Source organism: Anolis sagrei, chromosome 1, assembly GCF_037176765.1.
Source record: "Anolis sagrei isolate rAnoSag1 chromosome 1, rAnoSag1.mat, whole genome shotgun sequence".
Taxonomy (NCBI): domain Eukaryota; kingdom Metazoa; phylum Chordata; class Lepidosauria; order Squamata; family Dactyloidae; genus Anolis; species Anolis sagrei.
Genome location: NC_090021.1, coordinates 334,537,145 through 334,551,741, shown reverse-complemented (window position 1 = coordinate 334,551,741; position 14,597 = coordinate 334,537,145). Strand labels below are relative to the sequence as shown.

The window sequence follows — 14,597 nt, the reverse complement described above, 5'->3', positions numbered from 1 at the left end:
AAGGGCTGCTCTTAAGGCCGGACCTTATGACAGTCTACAATCCTTCATTCAAAAAGACTTCCACATAAAGACAGTAATTTTCATTTATTTTCTTTGATTAATAAAAAATAAAGCTTGTTTCAGACACTCTGGGATCTGATTTTTCAATAACCCATTTGTGTATTAAAACAAACAGTCGCTGCGTGAGAAACAACAACAGAAAATAAAGTGTTTGCTTTCTCCCATCTCTAACCTAGGGACTGGCTGAGCCAGTCTGTAGGCCTCCAGAAAAGGCAGCAGCATCAACGTTACCCCACTGCACTGGAAATAAGTGACCTCTGAACAGACCCCGTCAGTTCCGCAGCTGATGCCTTCCGCGGTCTGTGTGCCTCTGAGCGGCTCTGTTCTGGGTTGATGGATGCGGTCACGAGCGCAGTGGAGACCGGCACATCCCTTGGCGCAATGCAATCACTGCTGGCAACATCTTCATGTAGACAGGCCTTGGCCTTCTAGCGAGGCTGACTAAGAAGTCCTGCTTTGGCCGCAAGCGCTTCGTTCTGCTGAATGTGGTACTCTTGAAACCTCATAGATATCCTCTGGGTCATTTTTAAATACTTCTGTAAGCAGTGTTCCGCACATGTCATCTGGATCAAAGAAAGAGGCAGGAGGGCATTGTCAATCACTCAGATTTTAAAAACACACTTCATATTTTTAAATGGCTATCCATTTTCTTAATAAACCATTTTTATTTAGTGATTCCCCATCATAAACATTTATTCCAGGACTGTTCATAATACAGTAGTCCCTCAATTATCGCGGAAGTTCCGTTTATTTAGTGGATAGGGTTGAGAATTAATATTTTAATATATTTTTATACATTTTGTGATTTTAAATCTACAAAATGTATAAAAATGTATAAAAAATATTAATTCTCAACCCTAACTGCAAAACAGCGAGGGAACACTGTATATCGCTCTTTTAGAACCTCCCACCCCCTTCTATATATGTCAAAGTATGTATATGTATGTTGATTGGTTTGTGCCACAAAGGCTCCCACCTAGATTGATGGGTTTGGATCAAACCCTTCATTATTCAACTTACAATAACTGAGAGATTTGAAGTAAAAAAAACCCACACATTTTTGCCCAGAGGAAAGAAGAGGAATGAAGCGGATTGACTGTGCCTAGGTGAAGGGGCCCTCTGTGATATTACTAGGAAGGAAAAGGAGTGAAGTGGCTTGGTGCTGCTGGATGATGTGTATGCTATGGAATGAATGAAGGAAAGAAAGAAAAAAGGAGAAGGAACTGAGGGAGAATGAAGGGAGGGAAGGGGGAGAAAGTAGAAGGAAGAGAAAGGGAAGGGAAAGATATGAGGGGAAGGAAGAAAATGAAGAGAAAGAAGGGAAGAGAAAGGAAGGAAAGAAAGGAAGAAGAATGGAAGAAAAAAGGATTAAGGGTGGAAGGGAAGAGAGAAAAAGATGGGAAGATGAAGGATGGGGAAGGAAGGAAGGAAATTGAAGTGAAACCTCGTAAACAGGGTCACAGACACAAACGGAACCATCTCAGGGGTGTTAACCCTCCCCTATGCTATACAATGTGTGTGTGTGTGTGTGTGTGTGCGTGCGTGCGCGCACACACACACACGGATAGGGTTATTTATTTTATTTATTTATTTATTTATTTGGTACACTTATATACCGCCAATATCTCAGCCTGTACGGCGACTCATTGCGGTTTACAGCATATTTAAAACTACAATATCACAATTTAGGTATAAAGTTAAAATATAAAAATACATATTAAAATTACATACATATACATACATAGTATTGGGCCACCAATACAGGCCAGAACATCTCATGATTAAAATCACAATCCAATTCGTCGTCCGAGATTGCTAATCCATGATCAAAACATCGTCAGGTCAAGTTAACCAAAGACTTGCTGGAACATCCAAGTTTTCAATTTTTTCCGGAATGCCATTAGCGAGGTGGCTGATCTTATTTCAGTAGGGAGGGCATTCCAAAGCCGGGGGGCCACCACAGAAAAGGCCCTATCTCTCGTACCCACGAGCCGCACCTGTGAAGCAGGTGGGATAGAGAGAAGGGCCTCTCCTGAAGATCTTAGGGTCCTGGTGGGCTGATAGGGCGAGATACGTTCGGATAGGTATGCAGGGCCAGAACCGTTTAGGGCTTTAAAGGTCAAAACCAGCACTTTGAATTGGGCTCGGTAGCTAATCGGCAGCCAGTGGAGCTGGTACAGCAGAGGAGTTGTATGCTCCCTGCGTCCTGCTCCTGTTAATACCATGGCTGCCGCCCGTTGGACTAGTTGGAGCTTCCGGGCCGTCTTCAAAGGCAACCCCACGTAGAGAGCGTTGCAGTAGTCAAGGCGGGATGTAACCAGAGCGTGGACTACCGTGGCCAAGTCAGACTACCGTGGCCAAGTTACACACACACATATATATGGATAGGGTCACACACACACATATATATGGATAGGGTTACACACACACACACATATGGATAGGGTTACACTTACAAAACGTACCTGTTCCAATTTACATATAAATACAACTTGAGAACAAACCTACAGAACCTATCTAGTTTGTAACTTGGGGATTGTCTGTAACATGCTTACAAGATCCTGACATCAAGGAAAGAAAGAAAATTTTGGGGCAAAACACTTTTTCATTTGGAGTAGCACAATATACAGGATAGATTACATGGCTTTCGAAAAGGATTTGCCAATTCCTAAGAGGATAGATCTATCTAAGGGTGAATCTCAATCCTGTGTGAACAGATGGCAGCTCAGGGAGTGGAATTCTGCCCCACTTGTGAGAGCATCCCCATTTCAGCATTTTTGTCTTACTACACTGTAGAATTAATAATAATAATAACAGCAACAACAACAAAACAACACTTTATTTATATTCCACTCTATCTCCCTAAAGGGACTCAGGGCAGATTGCACATATACAGACAGGCAAACATTCAATGCCTTTAATACAATGGAATAACCAATGGAGGTAAGATCAGCCCCCTCGTTAATGGTGTTCCGAAGAAGATTAAAAACTTGGATGTTTGAACGGGCATTCGGTTAATGTGATGATTATAGGAATGGAAATTTGGACGACGGATTGGATCACGACTCTAGTTATGAGATGCACTGTGTTGTCTATTGTTGTGTCAATATTGTATATTATGCTTTTATGGTTTTAAATTGTATATTGTTGATTGATTCTTATCCTTGTTGTAAACCGCGTTGAGCCACCTGTTGGGCTGAGAAACTGCGGTATACAAGTAAAGTAAATAAATAAATAACCATGACATACAAATATACAGAACCAAGGTAAAGGCTTCCCCTTTCATCTCCAGCTTTCTAGAGGAAGTGCTCAACTCTGGCCATGGGGAGGTGCTCTTGTTCCATTTCCAAGCCAAGGAGTCTGTTGTCCGTGGACACCTCCTGCTTATATTTGCCAGCATGACTGCATGAGTGCCTTTATTACCTTCCTGTTACTATCAATAGTAACAATGGTTATTGATAATATATATAACTACTATTACTATCAACGTATTGTTGAAGGCTTTCATGGCCAGAATCACTGGGTTGTTGTAGGTTTTTTTGGGCTATATTGCCATGGTCTAGAGGCATTCTATTACTATCAATAATAATAACAATGGTTATTGATAATATATACATTACTACTATTACTATTACTATCAATAATAACAACAATGGTTATTGATAATATATATATTACTACTATAACTATCAATAATAATAATAATAATAATAATGGTTATTGATAATATATATATATATATATTACTACTATTACTATCAATAATAATAACAATTGTTATTGATAATATATACATTTACATGTTTTCAAACTGCTAGGTTGGCAGGAGCTAGGGCTAACAGCGGAAGCTCACCTCAACCTGCGGCTTTGAACAGCCAACCTTCAGGTCAGCAGATTCAGCAGCACAAGGATTTAACCCATTGTGCCAATTAGGCCACCCACTGCACACCACTTTAACTGCTATGACTCAATGCTATGGAATCATGGGAGTTGTAGTTTGGTAAAGAACCAGCACTCTTTGGCAGGAAAAACTAAAGATGTGTAAATATAACTCCAAGGATTCTGTAGCATTCAGCAATGGCAATTAAAGTGGTGTTATGCTCTATATGTTCTATGGTATAGATCAGGCATGGGGAAACTTCGTCCCTCCAGGTGTTTTGGGACTTCAAGTTGACATCTGAAACAACTGGAGGGACAAAGTTTGCCCATGCCTGGTATAGATGCACAATGGCCATTAAGTCCCTTGACCCTCTGCTGCAGGTTTTATAGTGAAGGTGATTTGGGTTTACAGAAACTATAAATAAACAAGCTGTTGCATGAGCCAGCATCCTACCCATGCAACATTATTTTACCTAGAAACAGAACTTCTAATTTCAGAAATAGTACCAGATGCTGGGAATATCCTTTATGTGAGTGCTATCCCTCTGGTTATGGGTTTCCAAGAAGCCTTTGACTGGTCACTGTCAGAAAGTAAAAGCTGGAGTAGATTGGCCTTTGATCTTAGCCAGGAATTTCCTTTTTGTTTGCTCCATAAGCTACACAGACTGAACTGTTGCACAATCTTTGTTGTACTAGTTGGCTTTTAACTGCCTTTCTCCATTAAACATAACTTTCTATTTCACACTTAAGTTCCTAAAGAAAGAAATCCAAATAACAACCTACCTCTTCTGATTTGACTTCTCGGCTAGTGAAATCTTTCACACAATCTAGGAAGCAGTTTTCTGTCAGTTTGTTGTATGTCCCAAGAAATTCCTTGAACTGTAAATGAAATAGAGCTTTAAAACTGGATCAATTCTTACACAAGACTAGGCAACAGGTGGATACAGAAAAAGCAATAGCCACTGAAGGGAAGGACACTTGCAATGCATGTAATAAATAACTCTAATGATAAAAACAATGTTCGGTCCAGCTTTCTTAGGGAAAGCTTTTCAAGCCGTTGAACTGTTAGGTAGTACAAACATTTCAAAAGGCTCTAAGACGAGAGAATTGTGCTTACCTGCTTGATCTGATCAGACTCCGAGATTTGCCCGGCCATAATTTAATGCGCAGCCAACTGCCACCTAAACTGAACACAAGATATTTAGGTCAATGTTCACTCCATTAAGATTTATGGCTGAAATACAAATAATGGAACCAAAAGCCTACATCCAATTGCTAGTTCCAGAGTACACAAACTGACTCAATCGTTTCTGTGTGTATGTGTCTTCAAGTTGCTGCCAAATGTATTGTGACACAGGTGGGATCGAGAGCAGGGCCTTCCCAGATGATCTTAAAGTCCTAGCAGGTTCATATGGGGAGATGTGTTCGGACCAGAACAGTTGGGCCAGAACAGTTTAGGGCTTTATAGGCTAAAGCCAACACTCTGAATTGTGCCCGGTAGCAAACTGGCAGCCAGTGGAGCTCGTGCAGCTGAGGAGTTGTATGCTACCTGAGCTCAGCTCCCATTAGTAATCTGGCTGCTGTCCGCTGGACCATTTGAAGCTTCTGGACAGTCTTCAAAGGCAACCCCACATAGAGCGAATTACAGTAGTCTATACGGGATGCAACCAGAGCGTGGACTACTGTGGCCAAGTACCATATATACTCGAGTATAAGCCGACCCGAATATAAGCCGAGGTACCTAATTTTACCACAAAAAGCTGGGAAAACTTAAGTATAAGTCGAGGGTGGGAAATGCAGCAGTTACTGGTAAATTTCAAAATAAAAATAGATATCAATAAAATTACATTAATTGAGGCATCAGTAGGTTAAATGTTTTTGAATATTTACATAAAACTGTAATTTAAGATAAGACTGTCCAGCTCTGATTAAATCGTTATTCTAATCTTCAGTGTAAATGTGCTTATGTATCCCTCCAATAATAACAAAGGGAGTGTTATTATTAAAAACCTGGATGTTCGAACAGGCATTTGGTTAATCGGTGCAATGAATGTGATGATTACAGGAATGGTAATATGGACAACGAAACTGGATCACGATTTTAGTCATGAGATGCATTGGATTGTTATTGTTGTGCCAATATTGTGTATTATGCTTTTATGGTTTTAAATTGTATATTGTTGACTTTTGTACCTTGTTGTAAACCGCTAGGCTGAGAAACTGCGGTATACAAGTAAAGTAAGTAAGTAAATAAATAAATAATAATGATGATGATGAAATCCAGCATATATACCTCATTTGCTGTGTCATACTATGTTTTGTGTCAGGATAATAATAATAATAATAATAATAATAGAGTAAAATAATGGAAATGTAATAACAGTAATAACAGAGTAAAATTATAAATGCAGTAACAATAAAAATAAAGTAAAATAATAAATGTAATAATAATAAAGAGTAAATAAATAATAATACTAATACTAATAATATAATATATATATATATATAATATAAAAATAACTCTAATAATAAATGTAATAAAATAATAATACTGTAGAGTAAAATAATGTAAATATAATAATAATAATAATTATATTTAAATAATTCATGTAATAAAATGATACTAATAACAAAGTAAACTAATAAATAACCTTGACTCGAGTATAAGCCGAGGAAAACTTTTTCAGCCTAAAAAGGGGGCTGAAAAACTAGGCTTATACTCGAGTATATACAATATATAAATATGGCAAATAAATAAATAAGTAGACATGGCCAGAGCTTAAGTGACATCTAGACTGGGTTAGTCCAGTGTTAGCTACAATGAACTAAATTAGAAGAGAAATTGCAAGCACTTATTTTTTTTTTGTATTAATCACCCAACAATACCACATACATGTCTTCAACCACAGCTGTTTTACACAAACATGCAAATCTTGTACTATACATACATTTTCCAGCTGCAATTTTAATGTGAATATTTGAAATCCATATTAGCATGCTGCCACATAATGGCGACTATAGTGTATCTATTAAAACAAGGAATGCAGCGGAACGGAGAAAGAATTTTTACAAAACAGTGCAGGATATCCATGCCAAGAATTGAGATTAGTGTCTCTTCCAAATTAATTGCTTCCCGAATGAAGTGAGCTTGCTAGCAGTTTTAAGGACTGTCAAGGTCATAATGAATGCTTGCAGACCTCTCTTATTGAAAAACAGTGCTAGAAAGCAGCAAGGGACCCAAAAGCCCAGGGTGCATCTCGGCTGCAGAATTTAATGCAGTTTTGACATCTTTTCACTTCATGGCTCATTGTTATGTTATGGAGTTTGACAAGGTCTTCAGCCTTCTCTGCCAAACAGCAAATCCCAGCATTCCATAATATTGAGCCATGGCAGTTAAAGTGGGGTTACACTACATTAATACTACAGTGTAGATGCACCCTCAATAGGATGAAAATGTGACCAAAAAAGAAAACAAAATCCCTCCCATCTCGATATTTCCTTCTTCTTTTCCATCCTTGAGTTGACACTATTTTAACTACAATGAGCTTAATGCAGGAGCTGCAGTGGTGCAAAGGATTAAACCTTTGTGCAGGCTGAACTGCTGACCTGAAGGTCATCAGTTCGAATCTGCGAGATGGAGTGAGCTCCCATCTGTTAGCTCCAGCTTCCCATGTGGGGACATGAAAGAAGCCTCCCATAGGATTAAACCCTTGTGCCGGCTGAAATGCTGACCTGAAGGTCATCAGTTCGAATCTGCGAGATGGGGTGAGCTCCCATCTGTTAGCTCCAGCTTCCCATGTGGGGACATGAAAGAAGCCTCCCATAGGATTAAACCCTTGTGCCGGCTGAAATGCTGACCTGAAGGTCATCTGTTTGAATCTGCGAGATGGGGTGAGCTCCCATCTGTTAGTTCCAGCTTCCCATGTGGGGACATGAAAGAAGCTTCCCATAGGATGGTAACACATCCATGTGTCCCCTGGGCAATGTCTGTACAGATGGTCAATTCTCTCACATCAGAAGCGACTTGCAGTTTCTCAAATTGCTTCTGACACGATAAAAAAACCCCTTAATTCGATGGAATTCTGGGAATTGTAGTTCGGCGAGGTACAACCAACCCTTCAGCAGAGACCTTGTAAAACTAGAGCTTCACTGATCACACAGTACTGAGGCATAGCAGTTAAAGTGGGATCAAAGTGCAGTGTAGATGGACACACTGCCTGTCGACCGCAGACATCCATTAGTTTTACTAATCAAAAGTTTTGGGCTCCTTCTACACTGCCATATAATCCAGATTATCAAAGCAGATAGTCCATATGATCTGCTTTGAACTGGATTATATGTCTAAAATGCCATATAATCCAGATTATTTGAGTAGATAATCCACACGATATGCTTTGAACTGGATTATATGTGTCTACACCATATAATCAGATTATCCAAGTAGGTAATCCGTACGATCTGCTTTTGAACTGGATATGAGTCTACACGGCCATATACTCCAGATTATCTAAGTAGATAATCCACATGATCTGCTTTGAACTGGATCATATGACTCTACACGGCCATATAATCTGGATTATTGAGTAGGTAATCCACACTATATGCTTTGAACTGGATTATATGTGTCTACACGACCATATAATCCATACAATCTGCATTTGAACTGGATTATATGTGTCTACACAGCCATATACTCCAGATTATCTAAGTAGATAATCCACATGATCTGCTTTGAACTGGATCATATGAGTCTACACGGCCATATAATCCGGATTATTGAGTAGATAATCCACACTATATGCTTTGAACTGGATTATATGTGTCTACACGACCATATAATCCATACAATCTGCATTTGAACTGGATATGAGTCTACACGGCCATATACTCCAGATTATCTAAGTAGATAATCCACATGATCTGCTTTGAACTGGATCATTTGAGTCTACACAGCCATATAATCCAGATTATCTACTCGATAATCCACGTGATCTGCTTTGAACTGGATCATATGAGTCTACAGGCCCATATAATCCGGATTATCTACTCGATAATTCACATGATCTGCTTTGAATTGGATCATATGAGTCTACACGGCCATATAATCCACACGATCTGCTTTGAACTGGATCATATGAGTCTACACGGCCATATAATCCGGATTATCGAATAGAAAATCCACATGATCTGCTTTGAATTGGATCATGAGTCTACATGGCTATATAATCCGGATTATTGAGGAGATAATCCACATGATTTGTTCTGATCTGGATCATATGAGTCTACACGGCCATATACTCCAGATTATTGAGATGATACACACGATCTGCTTTGAACTGGATAATGAGTCTACACGGCCATATAATCCGGATTATCGAGTAGATAATCCACATGATCTGCTCTAAACGGGATCATGAGTCTACACAGCCATATAATCCGGATTATCGAGTAGATAATCCACATGACCTGCTTTGAACTGGATCATGAGTCTATATGGCCATATAATCCGGATTATTGAGTAGATAATTCACATACTCTGCTCTGAACTGGATCATGCGTCTCCTCAGCCATATAATCCGGATTATCGAGTAGATAATCCACATGATCTGCTCTAAACGGGATCATGAGTCTACACGGCCATATAATCCGGATTATCGAGTAGATAATCCACATGACCTGCTTTGAACTGGATCATGAGTCTATATGGCCATATAATCCGGATTATTGAGTAGATAATTCACATACTCTGCTCTGAACTGGATCATGCGTCTCCTCAGCCATATAATCCGGATTATCGAGTAGATAATCCACATGACCTGCTCTGAACTGAATCATGAGTCTACACGTCCATATAATCTGGATTATTGACTCAGTAATCCACATGATCTGCTTTGAACCGGATAATATGAGTCTATATGGCCATATAATCCGGATTATTGAGTCGATAATTCACATAATCTACTTTGAATTGAATCATGAGTCTACACGACAATATAATCCGGATTATTGACTCAATAATCCACATGATCTGGTTTGAACTGGATCATATGAGTCTACACGGCTATATAATCCGGATTATCGAGTAGATAATCCACATGATCTTCATTGAACTGGATTATATGAGTCTACTTGGCCATGTAATCCCGATTATCGTTTAGATCATTCACTTGATCTGCTTTGAACTGGATCATGAGTCTACACAACCATATAATCCGGATTATCGTTTAGATCATTCACTTGATCTGCTTTGAACTGGATCATATGAGTCTACACAGTCATATAATCCGGATTATCTTGTATGGCAGTGTAGAAGGGGCCTGCTACAACCCTTCCCCGTTTAATACTTCTAGCACAAAGAATCAACTCCTAAAACCTTCCCTCCTGGCTTGCTTGCTTCTCACCTTCCTCTTGCAATGGCTGCGGATCCTTCCTTCCTTCCATCGACCACGTGGGGGTGCATCGCCTTAAAGGGTCCCGGTTTCCACCCGGACGACTATCAAGAAGGAACGGAATTGGAGGGTGCGCATGCGCATTTCCAACCCAAGCCTTTGTAATAGGAAATCTAGAACTGCGCATGCGCGGCTTGTCTTGAATTGGGAAAGCTACTGCGCATGCGCGGCTTGTCTTGGACTGGGAAAGCAAAGCATGCAGGTCGGTTTGGAAGTGGCGGGAGCCCTGCCTGCTGTTACCATAGCGACCGAGGCTTCCGGTTAGAGGCCGCTGGGCAACCCAGAGCAGAGGGGTATCTACCTGGGGAACAAAAAGGAAGGTGGGGAGTACTTGTGGAGGCATAATTCAATAAGTATTTTCCTGTAGTTACTTCTTTATGTAATTCTTTGTGTTGATGAAGGCTTTCATGGCTGGAATCATTGCATTGCATGGCCATGTTCCAGAAGCATTCTTTTCTGACGTTTCTCCCACATCTATGGCGACTAAAACGATCAAGGGCCTGGAGAACAAGCCCTATGAGGAGCGGCTTAAGGAGCTGGGCACGTTTAGCCTGAAGAAGAGAAGGCTGAGAGGGGATATGATAGCCATGTATAAATATGTGAGAGGAAGCCACAGGGAGGAGGGAGCAAGCTTGTTCTCTGCTTCCCTGGAGAACTGGACGCAGAACAATGGCTTCAAACTACAAGAGAAGAGATTCCATCTGAACATGAGGAAGAACTTCCTGACTGTGAGAGCTGTTCAGCAGTGGAACTCTGCCCCGGAGTGTGGTGGAGGCTCCTTCTTTGGAAGCTTTTAAACAGAGGCTGGATGGCCATCTGTCAGGGGTGATTTGAATGCAACATTCCTGCTTCTTGGCAGAATGGGGTTGGACTGGATGGCCCATGAGGTCTCTTCCAACTCTTTGATTCTATGATAGGCATCCTCAGAGATTGTGAGGTCTGTCTGGAAACTAGGCAAGTGGGGTTTATATACCTGTGGAATAAATGTCCAGGGTGGGAGAAAGAACTCTTATCTGTTGGAGTTAGCTGTGAATGTTGCAATTGGCCATTTTGATTAGCATAGAATCATAGAATCAAAGAGTTGGAGGAGACCTCATGGGCCATCCAGTCCAACCCCACTGTGCCAAGAAGCAGGAATGTTGCATTCAAATCACCCCTGACAGATGGCCATCCAGCCTCTGCTTAAAAGCTTCCAAAGAAGGAGCCTCCACCACACTCCGGGGCAGAGAGTTCCACTGCTGAACAGCTCTCACAGTCAGGAAGTTCTTCCTCGTGTTCAGATGGAATCTCCTCTCTTGTAGTTTGAAGCCATTGTTCCATTGCGTCCTAGTCTCCAGAGAAGCAGAAAACAAGCTTGCTCCCTCCTCCCTGTGGCTTCCTCTCACATATTTATACACAGCTTGCAGCTTCAAAGACTGGCTGCTTCCTGCCTTCTGGAACATGGCCATGCAGCCCGGAAAACTCACAGCAACCCTATCTACATATATAATGCAGCTCGAAACAGTATGGATCCATATAATGTGGTTTAACTATCTTGAACTACATTTTGAGTCTACACTGACCACATGATGCAGTTTCAAACTGCAGCATTCAGGTATGGGTAATAGTATGAAACTGGGTTGTTGTAAGTTTTTTTCGGGCAATATGGCCATGTTCTAGAGGCATTCTCTCCTGACGTTTCGCCTGCATCTATGGCAAGCATACTCAGAAGTTGTGAGGTCTGATCTAGTGAGGTAGTGAGGTCAGACCTTACTACCTCTGGGGATATTTATTTATCGTGTCATCAGCAACCAGACATTTGTATTACATTTTTAACAAAAGCAAACAAACAGACGAAACACAGAATTTGCAAGCTTGGTAGTTGATTCAATGTCCTTTGACCAGTATCTGGCCACTTGGAGTGCCTCTGGTGTTGCCGCAAGAAGGTCCTCCATTGTGCGTGTAGCAGGGCTCAGGTTGCATTGCAGCAGGTGGCCTGTAGTTTGCTCTTCTCCGCACTCGCATGTCGTGGACTCCACTTTGTGGCCCCATTTCTTAAGGTTGGCTCTGCATCTCGTGGTGCCAGAGCGCAGTCTGTTCAGCGCCTTCCAAGTTGCCCAGTTTTCTGTGTGCCCAGGAGGGAGTCTCTCATTTTGTATCATCCATTGATTGAGGTTCTGGGTTTGAGCCTGCCACTTTTGGACTCTCGTTTGCTGGGGTATTTCTGTGAGTGTCTCTGTAGATCTTAGAAAACTATTTCTTGATTTAAGTAGTTGACGTGCTGGCTGATACCCAAACAGGGGATGAGCTGGAGATGTCTCTGCCTTGGTCCTTTTACTCTTGGCATCCACTTCCCGGCGGATGTCAGGTGGTGCGATACCGGCTAAACAGTGTAATTTCTCCAGTGGTGTAGGGCGCAGACACCCTGTGATAATGCGGCATGTCTCATTAAGAGCCACATCCACTGTTTTAGCGTGGTGAGATGTGTTCCACACCGGGCATGCATACTCACCTCTGGGGATGCTTGGCATAGATGCAGGCGAAACGTCAGGAGAGAATGCCTCTAGAACATGGCCATATAGCCCAAAAAAACCTACAACAACCCAGTGATTCTGGACATGAAAGCCTTCGAAAATAGTATGAAAGCTGGGTCCGGAAGCTCTGAGCGTTATGCTGTTTCCGCTTCACTCCTTCGGGAGCTCTGTTTGCGCAACGCAGAACAAAACACAGATATTATAGCAGGAATGTAAGAGTTATTTAATGTTAAAACCCTTATCCTAATCCTAAACCTTACCCTAACCCCCTAAATCTTACCCCTAATCCTAACCCTAATCCTTACCCTAAACTTTACCCTAAACCTTATTCTAACCCTCCCCTCCTTTCTATTCTTCCACCAGATACAACTTTGAAGTATATTCCCACCCTCAGTGTGTTGCTCTCCCCTTCCCTTATTTACAACCGCCTTTGCGGAATGAGCTTCCGAACCCAGCTATCATACTATTACCCAGGGATGTTCTGTTGTAGGCCTTTTGGTGACATGAGTGTGACTTGAGCATAATCTTGTGTTTATTATTGTCATAATAATAAGCAGTAACCGTAGTATGGAGTTTGAATCATGCATATTCCTCCATGTTCTTCTGTTCTTTCCTGTTACCTTTTAATTGCATCAACTAATCTTGTGTTTCAATAGTCCATCAACTAGTTTTGTGCTTTGCTTAAAAGGAGCAAGAGCTGAAATGTTGGCTGTGAGCTGCTAATGTGATTGGAAAGGACTGCTGGCCGAAGATCCTTTGATTAGACCCTCTGCTGTCAACAACCTTATCTTTCCCAACTTCCACATGAAGAAGAAACATCTTGACACTCAGCCAGCACTGACTTCAGATGGCAAGCCTGCTGCTTGTGCTAAGAAGAAGGTCTCCATCTCTGTGAAGAGGCTTCGAGAAATAGCTCCGCCCCACCCTCTGGTGTTCTCTGTAAGGGATGATGGAGTTTATATTCCACCAGCCTTGGTGGCTAACAAACCTGAATCTCATAAGACAACAACAGAAACATCTGAAGGCACCACAGCAGGTACATTTGTTAGTATTGTATAAGTCTAAATCTTTTAGAGGTCAGAAGTCCAGTTGACTGTGAATGTCTTCCACATGTTGAGTATTATAAATGTCCCCTTCCCATCTTGCTTTGCTTCATCTGATTTGCTCTTGGCCTTTGCTTGCTCTGTCTCCTTTCTCCTTTCATATCCCAGACCTCTTGGAAAGAGGGGCAACATCCTGTTTCGGTTGCTGTGGGTTTAATTCAGGGCAGGGAAAATGTAACCTCTCAAATATTGCTATTGTAGCTTCCTTAAGCTCTCATGGACTGCCAAAAATGGTGAATTGGCAATTTATGGAAACCTGCAGGAATGGTGATTAATCTTTTAAATAGTTCTCAAGAACATTCTCTGCAGTGTTTGAAATATATACATATATGTATTCATTTAAAATACCTTGTTATCTAAAACTAAAAGTGAGCCGGGCTATAGCACAGCTGGTTAATCACCAGCAGCAATAGATCTTACCAATCGAAAGCTTGGCAGTTTGAAGACTGGATCAGGGTGAGCACCTGACCTTCAGCTCAGCTTACTGTCCACCTAGACAGTTCAAAAACAGCTGTGAGTAGAGAAATTAGGCACCGCTTAAGTGGGAAGGTATTTTACAGCACCATAAAAAGGAAGTACTGGAAAATGTCGGC

At 41.2% G+C, this 14,597-nt stretch overlaps 2 protein-coding genes across 9 annotated transcripts in view; one reads left to right on the top strand and one right to left on the bottom strand.

Moving 5' to 3' along the window:
* Window positions 1–69: 69 nt before the first annotated feature.
* Window positions 70–10,434, bottom strand: TIMM9 (translocase of inner mitochondrial membrane 9). Of its 3 annotated transcripts, none has more exons than XM_067463078.1 (4): window positions 10,341–10,434; window positions 5,057–5,125; window positions 4,723–4,818; window positions 70–623 (listed from the first exon to the last, which is right to left on the bottom strand). In XM_067463078.1, the coding sequence occupies exons 2-4, from the start codon at window positions 5,093–5,095 to the stop codon at window positions 489–491; spliced, it is 270 nt and encodes an 89-aa protein (XP_067319179.1). In that variant the 5' UTR covers window positions 5,096–5,125; window positions 10,341–10,434; the 3' UTR covers window positions 70–488. The 3 variants fall into 3 exon arrangements, with proteins under 3 accessions (XP_067319179.1, XP_067319178.1, XP_067319180.1); XM_067463077.1 differs by having other exon boundaries at window positions 5,057–5,120; XM_067463079.1 differs by having other exon boundaries at window positions 5,057–5,120; window positions 10,313–10,419.
* Window positions 10,435–10,538: 104 nt separating this feature from the next.
* The window catches only part of KIAA0586 (KIAA0586 ortholog), a 138,504-nt gene continuing 134,445 nt past the window's right edge, over window positions 10,539–14,597 (top strand). For 4 of the 6 annotated variants that reach the window (XM_067463074.1, XM_067463073.1, XM_067463075.1 and 1 more), the window contains exons 1-2: window positions 10,548–10,708; window positions 13,590–13,937. In XM_067463074.1, coding sequence (XP_067319175.1) covers window positions 13,706–13,937 — 232 coding nt within the window. In that variant the 5' untranslated portion in view covers window positions 10,548–10,708; window positions 13,590–13,705. Of the gene's footprint in view, window positions 10,709–13,589; window positions 13,938–14,597 lie in introns of all 6 variants that reach the window. The other 2 variants (XM_067463072.1, XM_067463070.1) reach the window with 2 other exon arrangements.

What these genes read in the sequence shown, in the direction of transcription:
- TIMM9 (XM_067463078.1), bottom strand. Translation starts at nt 5,095, where the DNA reads ATGGCCGGGCAAATCTCGGAGTCTGATCAGATCAAGCAG. An exon ending in AGTCTGATCAGATCAAGCAG is followed by an intron (nt 4,819 to 5,056) that starts GTAAGCACAATT and finishes TTTCATTTACAG; the next exon opens with TTCAAGGAATTTCTTGGGAC. An exon ending in GAGAAGTCAAATCAGAAGAG is followed by an intron (nt 624 to 4,722) that starts GTAGGTTGTTAT and finishes TCTTTGATCCAG; the next exon opens with ATGACATGTGCGGAACACTG.